This window comes from Aspergillus sclerotioniger (assembly GCF_003184525.1).
Source record: "Aspergillus sclerotioniger CBS 115572 chromosome Unknown BO94scaffold_3, whole genome shotgun sequence".
NCBI lineage: Eukaryota > Fungi > Ascomycota > Eurotiomycetes > Eurotiales > Aspergillaceae > Aspergillus > Aspergillus sclerotioniger.
Genome location: NW_020290993.1, coordinates 1337632 through 1351411, shown reverse-complemented (window position 1 = coordinate 1351411; position 13780 = coordinate 1337632). Strand labels below are relative to the sequence as shown.

General features: G+C 53.5%; 7 protein-coding genes across 7 annotated transcripts; 4 read left to right on the top strand and 3 right to left on the bottom strand.

Moving 5' to 3' along the window:
• The first annotated feature begins 115 nt into the window (after positions 1-115).
• BO94DRAFT_531283 (glycoside hydrolase family 16 protein) lies at positions 116-2032 on the top strand. The gene is made up of 3 exons (XM_025610867.1): positions 116-403; positions 469-743; positions 874-2032. Exons 1-3 carry the CDS (start codon positions 316-318, stop codon positions 1642-1644), a joined length of 1134 nt encoding a protein of 377 aa, XP_025472127.1. The 5' UTR covers positions 116-315; the 3' UTR covers positions 1645-2032.
• A 75-nt stretch (positions 2033-2107) lies between these two features.
• BO94DRAFT_225951 (uncharacterized protein) lies at positions 2108-3970 on the bottom strand. Its single transcript, XM_025606257.1, has 2 exons — positions 3881-3970; positions 2108-3762 (listed from the first exon to the last, which is right to left on the bottom strand). The coding sequence occupies exon 2, from the start codon at positions 3565-3567 to the stop codon at positions 2224-2226; it is 1344 nt and encodes a 447-aa protein (XP_025472126.1). The 5' UTR covers positions 3568-3762; positions 3881-3970; the 3' UTR covers positions 2108-2223.
• A 159-nt stretch (positions 3971-4129) lies between these two features.
• BO94DRAFT_531282 (threonine--tRNA ligase MST1) lies at positions 4130-5959 on the top strand. Its single transcript, XM_025610866.1, has one exon. It carries the CDS (start codon positions 4153-4155, stop codon positions 5731-5733), a length of 1581 nt encoding a protein of 526 aa, XP_025472125.1. The 5' UTR covers positions 4130-4152; the 3' UTR covers positions 5734-5959.
• On the bottom strand, positions 5870-6766 carry BO94DRAFT_225769 (uncharacterized protein). The gene has a single exon (XM_025606256.1). The coding sequence runs from the start codon at positions 6499-6501 to the stop codon at positions 6007-6009; it is 495 nt and encodes a 164-aa protein (XP_025472124.1). The 5' UTR covers positions 6502-6766; the 3' UTR covers positions 5870-6006.
• Positions 6080-9575, top strand: BO94DRAFT_531281 (putative C6 transcription factor). Its single transcript, XM_025610865.1, has 7 exons — positions 6080-6621; positions 6725-6795; positions 6920-7322; positions 7395-7476; positions 7530-8316; positions 8379-8689; positions 8743-9575. Exons 1-7 carry the CDS (start codon positions 6520-6522, stop codon positions 9294-9296), a joined length of 2310 nt encoding a protein of 769 aa, XP_025472123.1. The 5' UTR covers positions 6080-6519; the 3' UTR covers positions 9297-9575.
• On the bottom strand, positions 9406-11720 carry BO94DRAFT_531280 (putative MFS quinate transporter). The gene is made up of 4 exons (XM_025610864.1): positions 11396-11720; positions 10972-11325; positions 10843-10911; positions 9406-10777 (listed from the first exon to the last, which is right to left on the bottom strand). The coding sequence occupies exons 1-4, from the start codon at positions 11487-11489 to the stop codon at positions 9693-9695; spliced, it is 1602 nt and encodes a 533-aa protein (XP_025472122.1). The 5' UTR covers positions 11490-11720; the 3' UTR covers positions 9406-9692.
• Positions 11721-12492: 772 nt separating this feature from the next.
• BO94DRAFT_531279 (putative TIM barrel metal-dependent hydrolase) lies at positions 12493-13774 on the top strand. The gene has a single exon (XM_025610863.1). It carries the CDS (start codon positions 12690-12692, stop codon positions 13674-13676), a length of 987 nt encoding a protein of 328 aa, XP_025472121.1. The 5' UTR covers positions 12493-12689; the 3' UTR covers positions 13677-13774.
• Positions 13775-13780: the final 6 nt, after the last annotated feature.

Sequence of the window (13780 nt, the reverse complement as noted above, 5' to 3'; positions counted from 1 at the left end):
TAGCATCATTCACTGCTACCTTATTACCATTACTTTTCCCACTTCCCGTTCCATAGTAACGGAAGTTTAATATTCCCCTCTTCTTCCCTCTTTGGTTGCCCGGGCTCCTGGGTCAGTCGTTCGCTTTGAGTGCTAGATTCACTTAGTTACTTCATTCCTATTTAATTGCTTAAGCATCCCCCGACTCTACCCGCCTTCTCAACCCAGGACACACACGCAGGAGTCTTCTTTCGTTTAGTCTCTTGCTTCACCCTCGTTTACAGAGAAGAACCCTCATCAAGTTGCCTTGACATACCCCTCCACAGCAACTTCACCATGTATCGCACCTTCGCTACTGCTGCACTGGCTGCAGTGCTGCCCTTTGCCGCCGCCCAGACCTACACGGACTGCGACCCTCTCAACAGTAGGTTCCTCTTGCTTCTATACCTATTCACGCACATCCACGTACGAATCTAACTGAGCAAACAGAGACATGCCCTGCTGATACGGCCTTGAGCACCAGCACCTTCACCACCGACTTCACCTCTGGCTCCATGTCCGGCTGGACTACTACCGCCGACAATGTGACCTTCACTTCTGAGGGTGCCGAGTTCATCATCACCGAGTCGGGCCAAGCCCCCACCATTGAGACCGACTTCTACTTCTTCTTCGGCAAGGCTGAAGTTGTCATGAAGGCTGCCGCTGGTACCGGTATCTGCAGCGCTATTGTCTTGGAGTCGGATGTTCTCGACGAGATCGACTGGGTAAGCTCCCCCAGTCTACCCTTTGCTTTTCACCTTGCTACCCCTGTCAACCCCTATCATGCACGCCCATCTGCACCCTTATCAACCAGTATGCACGGGGAAAGTGGACTAACCACATTGGGACTTATAGGAGGCTCTCGGTGGTGACACCACTCAGATTGAGACCAACTACTTCGGCAAGGGTGATACTTCCTCCTACGACCGTGCTACCTGGGCAACCGTGTCGACCCCTCAGGATACCTTCCACACTTACACCGTTGAGTGGACCGAGTCGTCGACCACCTGGAGCATTGACGGCACTGCTATCCGCACCCTCAACTACGCCGATGCCCAGAGCGGTACCCGCTACCCCCAGACTCCCATGCGCCTGAAGCTCGGTATCTGGGCTGCTGGTGACTCCTCTGAGCCCGCGGGTACCATCGAGTGGGCCGGCGGTGAGACTGACTACGCTGACGGTCCCTTCACCATGGTCATCTCATCCGTCACCATCACCAACACCAACCCTGGCTGCTCCTACACCTACTCCGACAAGACTGGTGACTACAGCAGCATTGTTGTCGACAAGGACGGTTGCAACACTACCTCTACCTCCAGCACCAGCTCTGCCTCCGGCTCCAGCACTTCCAGCACCACCTCCAGCACTGGCTCTAGCACCTCCGGCGCCTCTGCCGCCAGCTCCTCCTCCGCTGTCATCGGCACTGGCTCTACCATTGGCTCCAGCATTGGCTCCAGCTCCAGCAGCAGCGGTGCTGCCGCCGGCTCGAGCTCCGCCTCTGTCTCTGCCTCCGTCTCCGCCTCCGTTTCTGCCAGCGCCTCTCCCAGCGTTTACACCGGTGCCGCCACCCAGGTTGGCGCCCCTGCCGGCGTTCTCTTCGCTGGTCTCCTCGCCGCCCTTCTGTAAATTGGCCATTGATCAACCCCGATATAATCCCCCGATTATATCAGCCTTTGATCAAGGCTTTCTCTTTCCTTCTCGGGCGTTTGGAAACATTCACCCACCCTTTTCGCTGCTTTCATTGCATAGCTCATTTGGAATGTAGTTGTCAGTACATACTTGAGAGGAGTTGAATGCTATCAGACAGGACGTGGATCGGACTCGTTTTGCTACGGACGTTGTTGGTTACTTTGGAAATGAACCCATTGCTACTTTATCCTCCTCATACGCGCTATTATCATCACGAAAAGGGTCTTTTGTCCGTTCCCGGACGTTCATTTGCTGGACAAAATCGAGAGCTTTATTTAGCTTAGAATTTAATAATATCCATTTAACCAATCCATTTGTACCGCTGTCAGCTGTTAGGCGCCGGGCGTCAGGTGTCTTACTCTTAGTAGCCAGTACCTGACAGAATCATTGTGTAACGTTAAACCCACGTGCCATGTAACAAAGAACGCCTAAACGCCGAAGGCTTATATTTCCAGGTTTCAGAGTCAGTCAGTCGTCCCATATGCATGTCTCACATTAGCTTTCGATAGTATGTGCTCAGATAGCAGAATTCTTTCTTTGTTGCAGAGTCTGGAGCTGATTCGATAGGTTTCGGACAACATGGATCACGGGACGATGATTGGTGGCGGCTTCTCGGAACATCTCGACTAGTGAGTTTCCGTGGCTGGGGATGGCGCTTTCCTCTGCTTTGATTGGATGGGGGCGATTGACGCCCAAGAGCGAGTCGACAAATGTGCGCATACGAGGAGGTTGGTCTGACTTGCCTCCCGGATTGGGTGGTGCACCGGGCGCGGTAGTTGATTGCTTCGATTCCCGGGCTACGATGCTCCCGATCGATTCGAGGTGGTCGTCTAGGGTGGCAAGGTCATTGGAGAGGGAGTCGGCCTTAGACTGCATGCGTGAGATGAGTTGGTCAAGGTACTGTTCTCGTCGGGCCATTTGGGTCGAGAGACGCGCGTCCTGAGAGATGGCCTGAGCATCGCCGCTGGCGATCAGACTATCCACCGCTGAGCGGAGGTCGACTCGAAGCGTGTCGAATTTGCTTGCGGCGGTGCGGGTGGCTTGTAAGCAGCCGGTAAACTCGAGGTAGAGTTCGTGTTTGGTACCTGGGTAGGCTTTCCTGAGTTCCTGGTGAATGTCGCGTATCTTGGACTCGCTTTGTTTGAGTATGTTGGCCAAGGGATCTGTTTCGTGAACGGTGGTGTTGAAGAGGGACTCGAGGCGGGCTTGTGAGGAAGCGATGGCTTCCCAGGGGGCTTGTTGGTGGTGGCGGGGTTGAGGCTGGGGGTAAGGTGGGATGCAGCTAGTTGGGTATAGGGTTGCTATTGTTTCTAACGAACACAGGGTTTGATATTGTTGGACTATTTCGGGAAGGACGAGCATGTGAGAGATGGCTGCAATGAGAACAAGGTTGAGTATCGTGCGTAGGACTGATTGGAACGGTCTGTTCGGGGAAATCCATGCGCGACGCTGGCTTGCTTCTGATTGGCGAGGACTTTGTGTAGAGTCTGGTGTAATTTCAACTCGTCTGGGCGAAGGAGATTTCTGTTCCTCTTCTTGTGTCAAAGGCTTGGGAGACTTTTGGGGTCTGTGCCTGAGAGAGCGCTTGGATCGCGTGGTGGGCGCAACCCAGGATCCTTCTGAGATAGGAGCTTCGTACACCGACGGCATGATTAGCTCTGGCCCTGATGTAGACGAGGTGGAGGTAGAGATCGATTCCGACCCATAGTTGCGTTTCCTTCGAGTTGGTCGAGGTGTCGGACTTGAAGGTTCGGATGGTTGACGTTTGACTCGTTGCTCGTCCTCCTCATTATGTGAAGCTACCACCCAGGACTCGCCCAAGATTGAGCTACCCTGAGACCGACGGGTGACTGGAGGCATTAGGTTCGTAGTGAAGGATGAATTTGGGCCTATAGCAGCTCTATGGAAGTTTTAATTGATGGAATTCTCTGGGCTGTAAGACGGTGCTGGAGAGGTAAACAACACTCGCGCGCCGTACGAAGCAAGGGATTGTAATATAAGACTATATGCTGTTGCAAGGCGCCTCGGGGACTGGTAAATTTATATAGCGTAGTTCTATGGAGGACGTTAGCTGCCATGTATTTGCTGCCGCTATATGGAGTACTCTGTAGTAGAGGCATGTAGCGGGGAATCGAGCAATACTCTGGTTCATGCGGAGCGAGGGCGCTTACACAGTGTCACAGTAGAGGGTATCACGACTTTATGATAAGAATGACTGACCGGTGGAGCGTCAGGATGCCGATCATGAGATACTTAGAAGGCAGATAGATACCTAGCTCGATAGTATAGATCGGACGACGCAACGTCCAGCCAGCCGACGAGGTGGTGGGGGACAATCACGGGAACGCGATTCCAAATCGGGCAGGCAGATCGCGCGGTCACGGGAGGCCAGGAAAATCCTCCAGTTTCACCATCCGGTCCATGTCCTTGTCCGCCCATTCCACCATGCGTCGACTTTCCCCTTTGTTACGGCTGCCCCTGCTTTCTCGAAAACCGCCGATCGACGGACGGCTAGCCCGTTGGCCATTGGTGAGAGCGCAATGGCTCTCATCGACGTCGTCGCGGTCCTGTTCATGCTCTGACTCGCAACCCGACCAGCCTCAAGCTCAGTCTTCCACCCCGGCCGATTACCGCGCCCTGGGCACCTCCCAGGACCTCTTCACAACTTCGGTCTACAGCCCTGGGTCACCTCTCTTTCTTCCCAATGGCACCCATATCATCAACAAACTCATAACCTTCCTCCGCACACAATACCTTCAATACGGTTTCCGCGAGGTCCTAACCCCGACGATCTACAAACGTTCTCTCTGGGAAATCTCCGGCCATTGGCAGAACTACAAAGATGATATGTACGAGGTGCGCGGTAGGGGAGCTACTGGAGACACGGATGGGGAGACGGGTGAGAACGAGTCGTACGGCCTGAAGCCGATGAACTGTCCCGGTCACTGCTTGCTGTTCAAATCGCAAACCCATTCGTACCGGGAGCTCCCCATCCGCTACGCCGACTTTAGCCCTCTTCATCGGAATGAGGTATCAGGATCGTTGAGTGGACTCACTCGTGTCCGTCGGTTCCACCAAGATGATGGCCACATTTTCTGCCGACCCCAGCAGATCAAAGGAGAAATCGCTTCGGCACTTGGGTTCGTGGATCTGGTTATGACAACCTTCGGACTAGGGCCGTACCGTCTGGTTCTTTCTACAAGACCAGAGAAGGACTTCATCGGAAGTCTGGAGCTGTGGAACAGCGCTGAGGCTCAATTGCGTGAGGCGCTCGACAACACGGGCAGAGAATGGGCTATGAATGAGGGCGATGGCGCGTTCTACGGCCCCAAGATCGACATTCAACTCCAGGATAAAGCAGGCAAATATCACCAACTCTCTACCATCCAACTCGATATGAATCTGCCCCAGCGTTTCGAGCTAGAATACCAGGTGGCAGAAGGGGAGGAGGATTATAATCCGCAGACTCCAGGGAAGGCCACGCCGGTGATGATCCATCGGGCGAACTTTGGCTCCTTGGAGCGGTTTTTGGCGCTACTCATCGAAGAATATGCTGGTCGCTGGCCGTTCTGGCTGTCTCCGCGCCAAGGCATCGTCCTTACGGTCAACCAAGACGAGGCCGTCGTGCAACAGGCGCACGAAGCCGCCGCGAAAATCTCTGGATTCCGGGCACTCCAGTCGGACCAGACTGGAGGTGTCGCTCCCCAACCCATTTCTACGATTGACTCCACGTTCTTGATCGATGTGGACACCAGCAGTCAATCTTTGAGCAAGAAGATCCAACGGGCCAAGCAAATGAAGTACAACCTCATTTTCATTCTGGGACCCAAGGATGTTGCTGCCTCTCGCATCACGGTAGATGTCACGGGTCAGCTACAGAGCAAGCCAGAACGCGGAGTACAAAAGCTGCAAGAAATCCTGGCCCAGCGGTTGGGTGAGAAGGCTCTGAAGAACCCCCGCGCAGTTCCGCTCGCCGTAGATGATGTGCACGACCTGCTGGTGCAGTTGGAAAAGCAGTTTGTATAATAATATAGGGTGTAGAGATATATGTACAGTAGCCGAGGTAGTCAGGATGAGTCTGAAGCCACCACTCCGTACTTGCTGTAGATGATCGCCCACCCCAGAGGGGGACTGAAGAACTGCCTGACTGCCTGGACAGGCTCCACGTGATCGGGGGCGGATTAAGCTTAATTGATTGCCTGATCCATCCAGTACCCGGCCAGCCCATGCTGCCTGAATTCTGCGGCGGCAAAGGGTCAGCCCCTCCGGCATCGGGTCGCTGATTGGCCCAGCAGGGTCTCACTCGCCCGAGATATCGTCATGCCGGGTTGCGTTCCAATCTTTCCCAACTGTTCCGGCGCCGCCTCTCCCGCCTGTCGTCCCATCGGGGCCGGCTGGGCTTTGACAGGATGGCGCATCATCTATCTGGGGTGTTCGGATCGGAGCATCGCCCTCACGGACAAGAATTATCAGAATAACAATGTGAGTTGGGAGAGTGTGGGTGACGCCGACAGGCTCCGAACGAAGCTCCGGATGCTTCCCCTCACCTCTCCGAATCCGATCATCGTCGCCCCCCCACGACCCAAGGAATGGTCCCTCTGCTGGATTAAGGTGCGCCCCTAAGCTGGTGGCCATCGTCTCACTTTTCTGGTTCCCTTCCAACCCCACTCGCCCTCCCTCTTGTCCCTTTCCCTTCTCCTCTCGCCCCCCCTCCCCTCTTCTTCCCCTCGCGTGATCGTGAATTTTCTCTTCCATGGAGGCTGTCGCGACGTTTGTTCCGTCCCCCACGGCCATCTTGGATTGTCCAATTCCATGGTCGTAGAATCTAATAAGTCGGGCATGGCCGACGTGCCATTGAAGGCCAACCTTCCCCGGAAAAGCGCCTTTTCCTGTGAGGCTTGTCGCAAGCGAAAGGTGGGTTCATTCCCCCCCTACGTTCCTGACTCGGATGACTTCCGAGATTAATATGTCGAATGATCACACATGCTTGGCTGATGATGCTGACCCGATCGACTAGGTGAAATGCAACGGAGCCAGTCCGTCATGTTCGCGATGTGCGGCACGCGGCGAGGTGTGCGTCTATAGTCTGTGAGTGTGGCTGTTTTTCCTTTTCCTTACCCTCGCTTCTGGGACTTTTGCTCCCCCACCAATCCGACCCGCTCTGCAGGCCCTATCGGCAAATTGTCGATCATTATTGACCCTCTCTCTTCAGGGCCCCAACCTTATCTTATACGAAGCAGCTGGAAGCGCGCGTCGCGCAGCTGGAAGATGCTCTTTCCAAGCTACGAAACCAACAACCTCCGGAGTCGGTGGTGCGGAAAGCCGCTTCTCCGGCATCGCCGGGTGAGTCCAGCGCCAGCCCGGGCATCCGAACTCGCATCAAAGAAGAAGAGGAATCAGAGAGCGACCTTGTCAGAGACTTCGAAGGTCTCAAGGTCGAACACGATGGTCGAATATCCTTCCATGGCCCGACCAGTTTGTTTCAGCTGCCAAGTGGCCTCCTAAGCGAGACCTCATCAACAATCCCTCTTGCTATGCAACTGGAGGGACGAAAAGAAAGACTCATCAACAATGCGTGGCGGGAACGCGCCTTTGAGCAGATGGCTACTATGCCCGTAAGTCCCAACCCTTGAAAATCGAAAGAAAGAGAATATATGGGCTAATTTTGATCATTCTCACCGTTGCAGGAGCCATTTCAATATCTCCTAGATTCACATTGGTGCTGGATTCAACCACTATTCGGCTTCGTTTATCGACCTACATTTACTCGTTCGTCCCCCCCTCCTGCTGGTTGATAACACCCAGACATTGACACGATATAGGTGATATGAAGATTAATGGTCCCTATTACTCCGATGCTTTGTTGAACGCGATCCTTGCCCACTCCGTACGATGGTGCAAGACAGAGCCCAGGATTGGGCCCATTCTTCAATCCTTTGAAGGCGGGGCACAGTTTTCCCACCGTGCCGTATCAGGCCTATACGATTCGCTCAAAGCCGGCTATATCGGCATTCCAACCATTCAGACACTACTCCTCCTCAGTGCGCAAGAGTTCGGGCGAGGCAACCGGACTCAAGCGTGGTTGTACAGCGGAATGGCCTTTCGGATGCTGGACGACCTTGGAATCTCCATCGATAGTCGCAAGTATTCTGACAGCGCTCATCTCAGTGATGAGGATATTGAGATCAGAAATCGTCTCTTCTGGAGTTGCTATTTCTGGGATAAACTGATCTCATTATACTTCGGCCGATCTCCGACCATGCAGCACTCCCGGGTCAGTCCTCCAAGGATGATATTGGATGATACCGCCGAGGCTGAGATCTGGACTCCTCATGGTGTCGTCTTCCCAGATGGTACTCATTATCCGCCCACCCAGGCCCACTCTACATCATGCTTCATGAAGATGTGCGGGCTGGCAGAGATTCTCAACCAAATCCTCATCCATATTTACGACCCTATCCGACAAGTCTCGGAGATGGAGTTTCACAATTGCATCCAGGAACAAGCGGCAAATCTAGCTGACTGGTGGGAGGAGCTCCCTGGTTATCTGAAGCTCCAACCTATGGACATTCCTCCGTATAGCCCGCCAAGTCACATTGTGACCCTGAAGTGCGTGCCCATCTACCTTGTTTGTCTGTCATTTCAATGGAGTACTAACACCGTCCGTGTAGCTGTCTTTACCACACCATCAACATCCTTCTTCACCGCCCCGTGCTCTGCTCCAAATCAAACCGCGAAGCCTACGACAAAAGCCACTTAGTTCAATGCATGACGTCCGCGACTACTATCTTGTCCCTTTTCGATTTGTATCGTCGTACTTTCGGTGACAGCCACGTGGTTCTCTCTCTCGCCTATAGTGTATACACCGCGGCGTCTATATTCTTGCTCGAAATCCAGGCCTTGAAATACGCTGCTCCGGGGACGCTCGACAAACTCAGATACTGCATCTATGCATTGGAGCGGGTGAAGGGGACAAATCCTGGTATGACTATTGTCTAAAATCGATACGTGCCTTGCAGCTAATGATTCCGACAGTGATCACTACAGCTTTGAGCCTCGTCTATCAGGAGTTGCACAAACTACAAATTGACGTCCATCTCGTAATCCCCGCCCCTCAACCCGAACAGCCTCAACAACCACCTCAATCTCAGCCTCAACCTCAGCCTCAACCCCAACCTCAACTCCACCAACGGTCACGAACTCATCATAGCCACTCCCCTTCTCAACACCATGCATCGTCCCCCGCAAGCCTCGCCGATAACTCTCGTCGTGTCTCTCCTGTGCAGCAGCAACCCCAACAAACCGACCACCCCATGGATCCCATCCACAATACAGGCATGAACTCTACAGCTCCAATAATGCCGGGATATACCTACCAACAGCCAGTTGCCGAATTTGAACTTTCGCAGACAAATGTGCCGCAAATGACTACGGCACATCTGTTAGGCGGGATGCCAAATGCCATGCTGACGCTGGATAACCCGGGTTCGTACGAGATCACGCCGGAAGTGTTTGAAGCATTCTCCTACGCGGAGCCCATCACGACGAACATGACGCCTGCAGTCGATTACGTGTGGGATCGGCATTAACCCGTGATGGGAAGCCAAGCACAGGCTATCGGTTGTCCACCTAAATCAGGGGAATAATCTGGGAGACAAAATCAAAGCAGTTGGACCTATATAATAATCAAGATTCTTGTACGTTTGTATGTACACATTGGTGAATGGGGAATATATCTTTCCAATCTATTATACACCTGTACGATCTGGTTGAGGAAAGAGTAAGTATTCCAGTTTGTAGAATTATCCCCCCTTATGTACCGCCAAAAATAAATGCAAGCTCTAGATCGGCCTTTTTCCAAAACGAGAGTGATCATGCACATCAAACCAAAATATGACGATAAGTCCAACTATATATGTATGAATATGTATAGAGTAAAGCATCAGTAAGTCGGGTATATATTCGAACAGTCGTCCGTGAAACTTTTACAAAGGCAGATTTTTGCTATCCACCTGCTTGGCATCAAAGCTGGAACCGACTTCGGTTCCTTCTCCAGCGGTGGAAGCTGAGGATGAGGCGACATCCTTCGGCTTCGCACGCCAGCGCAGGTACCAAGGGCCATCGAAAAGATCGCCCATACGCTCCATGGGGACACCGCTGGTCTCGGGCATCCAGATACCGAGGATGATGATGCCCAGGGTACAGATGCTCGCCCAGAAGACATACGCACCCCAAACATCGAGAGACGCGAACATGTTGGGTGTCACTCGCACGACAGCGAACTGGAAGAACCAATGCAACGTCATGCTGAGAGAGTAGGCCACGTTGCGGATGCGAGTGGGAAAGATCTCCGTGCCATACAGATAAGGAATGGTACAGAGGCCGATGGACCAGCCAACGGCGTAGATGAAGACGGAGGCGATGGCGGCATTCGAGGCCGATTTGTTATCAGAAGAACCCGGCTGTAGGCCCATGTAAGCTCCCATGTAGATGTGGGCAGCCAGCTGGAGGGAAAGGCCTGTCAATGCGCAGCGACGCCGCCCCAAAATATCAATTAGGCCCCAAGTGAAGGCCATTGTGAAAACGAGCTTGACGATGCCATAGGCACCGGAAGAGACAAGTGACTCAGCATTTCCAGTGATGCCAGCATACTGGAAAATATTTGAGATATAGTAAGTGATACCGTTTCCTCCTGTCCATTGGGCGATGGTTTGCATGGCCATCAAGAGCCAGAAGCGCTGCCGATAATTCGGGTTCGACTGGGTTTGCTTAAAAGCTTGCCAGTGGCTGATAGATGCCAGGTCTGCAGCCTTTGCTCGTACTTGAGCATCGATCGAGTTGAATTCATCCTCAATGTCAGGATCGGAGATGTCCTTACCGCGAAGCCGAGCCAGTACAGCCCGGCCTTCGTCGGGACGATTTTTGGACACCAGGTAGCGAGGGGTCTCCGGGACAATGTAAGAGGCGAAGAAAGCAATTCCAGTGGGGATTAAGGGGATGGACTGGACCAGGCGGTATTGTTCGCGCGTAGGCGCCATGTGCAGGTCGGCCCCGTAGTTAACAAAGAACCCTATCGGAACCACAGGTCAGAAAACGCCACACATGAGACTAGTCCTTATCGAAGCGTAAGCTTACCCACAGATAGAATGGCCAGTAAAATCACCATGTAAACGCTAACCACCAAACCTCTAGTTCGAGCCGGCGCTATAGTCGATATTAGCAAGCTATATAGGGCATGCATGTCTCTCCCCTTAAATTACTCACCGATCTCCGACAGATACAAGGGCGTAGTGACCGTTAGCGCTCCAGCGCCCAGACCACTCCAAATCCTGGCAAACAGCAATAGGCCGTAGATGCCCGAGGAGAAGACCGTGATAAAAAGGCCCGATGCCCAGACCAAGCAGGACAGACGCCATGTCCATAGTCGGCCCAAGCGATCGTTCAAGTCCAACGAGAACAAGGCCCCAAATGCCGCTCCCAAGACGTTGAAAGATGTGATATTGGCCTTACGGTTGGCCAGGCCGGTGGCATCATGGGTCCAATTGGAGGATAGGAGATTGAAATCGGTCATGAAGGATTCGAGTTTGACGCTGGCACTGTAGCCACCTTCATCGTAACCTGCAACGCCACCCCACCTGTCAGATTCTGAGATGCGGTATGAGACACGATCGCGGCAAGGTGACGTTACCTTTGGGGATGCTGCCACAAGCTATAATAAAGATCACTAAGGCATAATAAGGACTTGTGGTCCACCGTGACCAGTCAATTGTCGCCCATGCCATGCTGGCGAGGCGGAAGGAGCCGCGGTGGTGCTGTCAACAGCTATTTTAAGCAAAAAGGGGACAACAATTAACAGTAATAGTAGTAATAGTAGAGGGAGATAAGCGCTAGAATGAGGAATCTGGGGAAAGCTCCAGTTGGGCCAGTTGCTGCCTTGCGTGTTATCCGGAGCAAGCCACAGACACGAGTCAGACGGAGACAAGTGGACGGAAGTCGAGCGAGGGGACAAAATCCACCGGGGAGAACTGGGAACAGTGGGAACTGGGAAGGGGGGGGGAAAGCGAAAGCGAGAGGGGGCAAGGCACGGGACTCGGAGGGGCGTGACTTCGCCGCTCGGCCAACTTCCGCCGTTTTTCCTCCCTTTTCTTCCTCCGATCCTGCTGCACTCGGGCTAGTTGGCGACACTAATGCAGAGCCCTGCACTGCTGGGAACTCCAGGCTCCTGGTCATCCTACTGGCTGTCGATCAGTTTAGAGACAGCATCCAGTACATCGACTGCCCAGCTCTTCTAGATCGATACTCACGACGTCGCGACGGGAGAAGAAGAGTGCAGAATGCAGGCCTGGACAGCTGCATGTCAGATAGATCGGGCGGGTCGATCCGCCTGCATCCACCCGGGCCACTTCCGCTTCGTCTGAATAACCCCAGTGCGGTGGTTCTGGTCTGGGTGGTCTCGCTTACACGTCCGATCCCAGTCGTGGTGGTCGATGTTCAACGTCGCAGGCCTCTATTGGTTGTCGGGCAGTACGGGCAATTGGACATATCATTCGGGATTCCTCCAATGTCGTCTCACGTGGCTTTGCCCCCCTTGCGGCCAGATTCCGACCTCATCATCCCAGTTTTCACCCCCAGCGTCACGATCCCGCCTCTACCCGGTGGGTCAGGGTCTGTTTCATTCCTCGCGTTGCTGGCATCCTTCCGGTAACACAATCGGGAAGCCGATGAGAGGTTGCCGTAATTCCAATATCCACCCTTTCACCGAACGGGTCGTCTCGTTCCTTGGCTGGCACCTAGCCTAATAGAGAGCACGATGACTCTACGGAAATATCTTTTAAGAGGAGCAGCGGGGACGTTGCGCTTCTCCAGTCTCGTGAGTTTTATCCCGGCGGGTTCTCCCAGCGGTGTCTACCCTGTCACCACCCTCTTCACCGATCCCTCAAGCATATGACATGTCGACAATGCTTTCGTCCTCCTTACCCACCATGCTTACGTCCTTCCAGCCCCGGCCTGGCCTGCTTGAATCGCCCCGGGCCCTGTTCAACACCTCCCATCTGAAGGGAGAGCGACGAGTCTACAAGGAGGAGACGACCACCGCACAGTCTCTTCCTTTAAAGCACCGAATCCCCCACGGAACATGGGATACGCATATGCACGTCGTGGAACCGCAGCGGTTCCCAGTCTCTGCCAACGCTGTCTATCAGCCTCCAAAGCACACCGTCGATGAAGCCATGACCTTCGAATCCACCCTCGGCATCGGAAACATCGTCCTGGTCCAGCCATCCATATACGGCACAGACAATTCTTGTCTTCTTGAAGCACTCAGAAATGTCGGACCTTCTCGCGGGCGAGGAGTGGTGGTCATCGATCCGACCAACATAGACACCAAGACCCTGGAGGAGTGGCATGCCCTAGGTGTGCGTGGTGTGCGAGTGAACCTGAAGTCGGTGGGAAAGGTGCTTAGCGAGGAGGAGCTGACAGAGACACTACTGCAACACGCACAAGTAGTGCGGCCTTTCGGTTGGACTATCCAGGTCTATGTATCTCTGGACATGGTGCCGATGCTGGAGAACGTTGTGCCACAGCTAGGAGTCAAGCTGTGCATCGACCATTTCGGAGGCCCAGACCTGTCAACAATCGATCACGACGAAACACCTTTCGATCCTTACACCCTCCCGGGATTTTCCTCGTTAATATCGCTGCTCCGTGCCGGAGAGACCTACGTCAAGATCTCCGCCCCCTACCGTCTCAGCAAGGATGAAGAATTCCGCGATCTCGAAGCGATGGCTCGAGAGTTTCTTGAAGCCGCACCCAACCGTGTCATATATGCCACGGACTGGCCGCATACACGATTCTCAGGGGTGAACATCGGACCATTTACAGAAATCTGCCTACGGATATGTGCGAACGAGCCAGGGTTGGCCGAGCGGGTATTTCGACACAATGCAGAAGAAATGCTAGATGGGATATAAGGACCATCTACATGAGTAGCCCCCTAATCAGCCCTCACCCCTTATTACGAGTTACGACCACCATAGCATACCAAAAATATAATGACAGAATTTTCCACCCTTCC